At 45.6% G+C, this 6,092-nt stretch overlaps 1 protein-coding gene across 1 annotated transcript in view; it reads right to left on the reverse strand.

The window, feature by feature from the left end:
* The window catches only part of GNAQ (G protein subunit alpha q), a 221,573-nt gene that overhangs the window by 67,615 nt on the left and 147,866 nt on the right, over positions 1–6,092 (reverse strand). The window contains exon 3 of the mRNA XM_019555097.1: positions 3,021–3,175. Coding sequence (XP_019410642.1) covers positions 3,021–3,175 — 155 coding nt within the window. The remainder of the gene's footprint in view (positions 1–3,020; positions 3,176–6,092) is intronic.

Genomic DNA, 6,092 nt, shown 5'->3' on the forward strand with positions numbered 1-6,092 from the left:
CCTCTGGCACCACACCAGAGCACCACAAGTGCTCATAAAGCCGTGCCAGGGGTCCTGCAATGACCTCAGCTAATTCCCTCAGAACTCTGGGGTGGAGATTGTCCTGACCAGCTGATTTAAATACATCCAGTCCCTCCAGAAGTTCCCTGACTAGATCCTCACTGACCCTTGGCCTAGGTCCTCCTCCCCTGGGGCCTGAGGGGTGATCCGGTCCCAGCTCAGGAAAACGGAGGCAAAGAAGTCGTTAAATATGTTAGCTTTGATGTCTGCTGTGATGACCCAATTTCCAAGCGAGTCTTGCAGGGGCCCCACATTACCTGGTACCTTCATTTTGCCCCCTATGTATTTAAAAAAGGACTTCTTGTTGTCCTTGATCCAGGTAGCTTGTCCCAGTTCCATCTCCGCCTTGCCTTCCCAACTGCGCCCCTGCATCCCCGAGCAACCGCAGTATAGTCCTCCCTGGTGATGGCCCTTCCTTTCCATTGGGTGTACGCCTCCCTTTTAGCTAGAAGACATTCCCCCACACACACCCCCTCACAACCCCCCCATACAAACACACCTCCACATCCCACCATCCACTCACACTCCCAAAATCCCACCACACACACACACGCCCTCACACCTCATCATACACATTCCCCACCATACACCCCCCGCAGACCCCACCATACACACCTCACCATACACATACCACCACCCTAACCACATCTCACACTTCCCACACATAATAAAGAAGAGTAAGACTTTATTTCTGAATTATTATGCAAACCCCTCTATATACAGTATGCAAACACAAATCATGACAAATATTTTTTGTAAAAAAATTAAAATATGCTATAGTAGGTGTTTGACTTTTAATGTACGATTTGGGTTTTTTTCCTGGTTCCAAGATGGCAAGCCTCCCCTCCCAAAAGGAGTATTTCCAGGGGGCAAGGGGAAGGGCATCCGACGGCAAAGGCCTGGGCTGAGGGGGAGGTACTTCCAATATGACAACCAGGGGGTGGGGCAACTGTCAAGAGCCAGGACTAACTCTACAGCTCAGCCAAAATAACTGCCTGCTCCTGTTTTATATAGTGGGAAATCTGGATGCCAGGCCCACCTAAACCAGCATAGCCAGCTGCTCAGGAGAGTGCCCCTACTAGCATGGTATACGAGCATCTCTAGTCCTGTTGAAGAAGTTGGGCTCTGGGCAGCCAAGAGAGCAACACCAGAAAGTAAACAGCCTGACTGTAGCCCTATGATGAGGTTGCTCACTAGGAAGGGGAGAAACCTTGTTTAGGTTATGTTGTCAAAATTTATTTCTTGCATTTTAACTATCAAGCATCTAATGCAAAGTGCCTAAACAGTCCTGGACGCATGAAAAGTCCATAATATGTGCTAACATCTTCTAAAAAATAAATAGCCAATTTACAAAAACACTTATGTTGTAAAAAGGCCAACATGTTTACACTTTAAAAATCAGCTATTTTGCATTTAAAGTAATTGCCTTTTCTAAGGAAACATACCAGAAAGCTGCTGCTATGGCTTCATAACAAACTCCATACTTTTTATGTTAATAATACTCTAAGGAGCTGTCATGGCAAGTTATTTTTTTAGAAACAGAGACTGCATCTACATGGGATGCTGACTGCACAGTTGTTACTGCACAGCCTTTTAGTAGTTGTATAAACAAGTATTAAATGACGGCACAGTTAATAACTTGCGTTACTGTGCAGTAGCGCCAACAAAGTTTTTTTGTGATGTCAACTGCACAGAGACTATGCCTGAGACTATGGCGCAGTAGCGTTACGTCATGTTTCCTGACACATGACACTATTGCGCAGTAGTTTCAGGTTACTGTGCAGTCAGCATCTCATGCAGATGCTGACAGAAAAGCTTGTTAAGGTCAATCTAGCTTTATCTGAAGTAATATCAGATCCTCCTTCCCCTTTATAATGATGAGATTTCCCATTTCTATTTTTTATGCTATCATTGAAAAAGGAAAGCAACTCAACTTGTAAAAGAGTGTTAAAGGTAGTTATGGAGTTTAACTTAGAACCACAAGTCAAAGAAGTTCAAACTTAAGGGTGTAATTTGTCTACCTCACCTGGCTCTGCCCCTCAGTACTGCAACAGCACATACAAGTATACTCAACAGTGGAAGTCCAAAAGCGCACTTTCCCCAGCAATTATATCTTGAGAACAACGCACAAAATTTTGTTTAGGGTTTTCGTAGTTTAAACAATGTATGATTTTTTCAGCTCACTGGCAAATGGGATAGAATACCATGTGTTCTGGCATGACGAAGGACTCACCAATGGGAAAGGTTCTATACAGCTGGCCCAATAAAAGATACCACAAAAAAATCCATGTCTCTTAGACATTTCCTGAACTAACACCACGCTAACTCCACTACTAGCCATCAAACACTTTTTAGTAATTGGTCTCCCTTTTGTTAGTGTAACAAATATTATGTGTCCAGATGCACTGTACTAGTTTATATCCCTCTTCCCTCGTCATGTCTTTGGGGGAAAAAAAAATCTGTTATGGTGAGGAAGGCAACAGAACAGCCAGGAAGATGGAAATCAAAGTGAAGGAAGACTCTTCTTATCAACTCTATTAAAATGCAAGTCCTAAATTTCAAACATTGGCTTCCACTGCACCTCTGCATGCACTTTTGGCCTAACAGGGACATCTAAAGCAGGTCCTCTTTTTTACTAAGGTTTGAGAACTGTATGTTACATGCTGACTTTTCACAAGTGTTTAAGGGGATAAATACACTAAATAAAAATAATACAGCTTCCAAAGATTTCAATGGAAAAGTCTTGTCACATTATTTTTAATTATAACAGAAGTGAGTTATGAAAACACTTTGTTACACTACTGGAACCAAGTCAGACTTCCCAGTCCTACAGTGTTAGCCTTGCATATACTCATATACATTTATACTGTATCTAAGTCATTCTAAACTAAATGAATTTAAGTTAGAAGGAAAGGAAAGGAAGGCAAGTGCAGAGATACCCATGCCCACCATATACTTACTATTTAGTTGAGTCTGATAGCTGATACTCCCGTCGTCTATCATAACACTCTTGGATTCCAGGGTCATTCCATAAACTCTTTATTGCATCTACGTAGGGATTCTCAAATGTTGACACCTTCTCTACATCAACATCTCGAACTAACTGTGCATGGCCCTAGTTCAAAACAAATAGAATAGTAACTTTCACCCTATTTTCTGTATTGGTAGACACATCATATACAGAGCATTTAGTTATAAAAATGTTCTTTACAAACTGGCTATTTTGTTACTATGTGTAAGTTTTAACAAAACCACTCAAGATTCATCAGATTCTGGAAATGCTTCCTTGGTATCCAAATAGCTTGGGAAAAACTGGGATAGAGGAAAGGACCTTGGGAGCTGAAGAAGCAGTCACAGTACTTGGATGAAAAAAAAAATAAAAAAAATCACGAAGTAGGTAGAGAGGGCTGAAGAAAAATGAAAGTGGTTGGAAAAAGTCCTAGGGAAGAAGGAAAAGACAAAGTTTCACCCACATATAGATTTCTATACATTTAATGTTGACTAATACATTTTTTTAGTTTCAAGCAACTAGACCAGGTGTCCAGAATCCTACCCAAAACATCTAGTAAACTTTCTCAGTCCAACTGTGAAAGTCTGCAATAGCCATATCACCATCACACTATATTGGAAACCAGTCAAACTGTTAGTTAGCTCTACGCCAGCAGCTCTCATCCTTAAGCACACCACTAGATTCACTGTCTACAGCCAAGCTCTATTTCACAACTTTATCTCTGATACTACAGATCAGGATGCACACATTAAAGATCTGCAACAGGAACTCCTGTATGTTTAATACAATTCTAAAACCATAGCCACTCAAATCAACAGACTCAGACATTGCTCCAACCTGCTCAAAATCCCTTTTCTTGTGACCTACAGCCTCCAGCATTAACACCAAAGACACATCATTAATGACCTCCAACTCCTTCTGGAAAATGATGACCATCTCAAGAAAGCCATGGAAGGACATTCTGGCTTGCAGACTACCCCCTAGTTATAAATAGTGTCTTCTCCAGCAACTGACTACCTAACTCTTATTCTCACCAAGGCACCAGACCTTAATCTGGACCCAGATGCCAGCTGTGTCTCCTCATCAGACCAAACAACACAACACCTGAGGTTCATTCACCTGTTCCTCTACCAACATCCTATATGGCATCACCCGCTTACAGTGCCCCTGCTATGGACAGATGGTACAATCCCTATATGTAAGAATAAATTAACACTAATCTGACATCTGTACCAGAAAGACAGACAAGCCTCTGGCACAGCACTTTACCATCCTTGGACATTCTATTGCTGGCCTCAAATTAGCTGTTTTTAGACGACAAAAAATTAAAAACAAACTGGAATGGGAACTGCAGAACAAGACATGATCTCACAGACTGCATGGCATTAAATATGGTTTAAAAAGACTATGGATTCTTATCCCATTACCTGGATTAGCTTTTATGACCCCTATATCGCTCAATGGGTTAGTCAAATCAAGTCAGTCCTGATGTTGCTGTGACTGTTCGGGCACCTTAGATGCTGTAACCTTCCTAGGTTAGTTGAGCTGCTTTGCACTATTGGTGATTTTTCAATGGCAGTGCCCATTAGGCCTGTGTGAAGCGGAAAGTATATTTACTTTGGATTTGGCTATTCGGAGGGGCAGTGATTCGATTTGGTGATTTAAATCATTGTCCAGATTCAATCTATATTTGGCGCCGAATCTTAATCAGTGTCACGGGGCACTTGGGTGCCCCGTTCCTAGGAAGAAATAAGGGCAGCTGCCACTCTTTAGGGCAGCCCAGGTGTTGGTTGCTGGGGCAACAGCAGCAGGTCACCTACTAGAAGGGGAGGGGGGCGGCGGGCCTGGCATTTATAAGCAGCCCAGGCCGAAGCCTAGCTGGTAGTTCCCTTCTGGCAGCAGGAGGAGCAAGAGCTCTGCAGTGGAGTCAGGCTGAGTTGAGCAGACTGACAGAATGAGTAGCTGCATCAAGTTGCAGGGTAGAGAGACAACCCTCCCTGGGAGGCCTGGCAAGAGAGACTGGTGGGACTGGGTTGTACGTTATAGCCGGTAGGCTTATTGTTCTGTTACAGCTGATTGGCTTATGGTTCTGTGGTGTTATTTGTGTAAATACTGGAGGACCAGGAGATGCTGTAGGGGACAGAGGAGGCCTCATTAGGAGCTTCCCAGTGGAGTGGGGTCGTTCCTGGGTGCCCCGGGAGGGCACAGCGATTGGTGCCGGAGCTGGCACTGCGGGTGAGCGCTGGAGAGAGGCGTGACGTTGTGGGGTGTCGTGACCCTGGCGCCGTGGGGGGATAGTATTCTGCCCAGTGCCGCGTAGGCCCCAGAGAGGGCAAGGGGCGCGAGAAGCACCGCATAGGCCCCAGAGAGGGCGAGGGGCGCGAGAATAGGAAGCCCCAGGGAGGGCAGATAAGAATAGGAGGCTCCAGAGCGAGCGATTGGCACCCTACCGGCACAAAGTCCCGGAGAAGGGCGGGCGCGCGAGTACAAGCCTGGAGAGGGGTGGACGTGCGGACAGGGCCTGACGGAGACGAGGCGCACACAGAATAGAAGCCGGACAGGGCCGAGCGCGTGGTTAGGAAGCCGGACAGGGCCGAGCGCGCGGTTAGGAAGCCGGACAGGGCCGGAGAGGGCGCGTATACAGTAAGGGCGTGAAGGGCGCGTATATTGGAGAGGCCCCAGGAGAGGGGCGCTTATATTGGGAAACACCCTGGAGAGGGCGTTTACAGGAGAGAAGCCCAGAAAAGGGCAAGACTGCGAACAGAAACCCGGGAGGGGCGAGTATATTGGGTGCGCATACTGAGGGACCCCAGAGAGAGGGGGTGCGTGTATTGAGAGACCCCAGGAAGAGGCGAGCATATAGACACGAGAATGTCAGGAGCCTGGGCAACAAGCAGGACGAGCTCGTCCTCCTGCTAAGTGCAAAGAAATATGATGTCATTGGGATAACGGAGACCTGGTGGGACTCCACCCATGACTGGACCACGGGTATAGAGGGCTATACCCTGTACAGGAGGGATCG

The sequence above is a fragment of the Crocodylus porosus genome, unplaced genomic scaffold, assembly GCF_001723895.1.
Source record: "Crocodylus porosus isolate Cpor-Errol unplaced genomic scaffold, CroPor_comp1, whole genome shotgun sequence".
Lineage (NCBI taxonomy): Eukaryota > Metazoa > Chordata > Crocodylia > Crocodylidae > Crocodylus > Crocodylus porosus.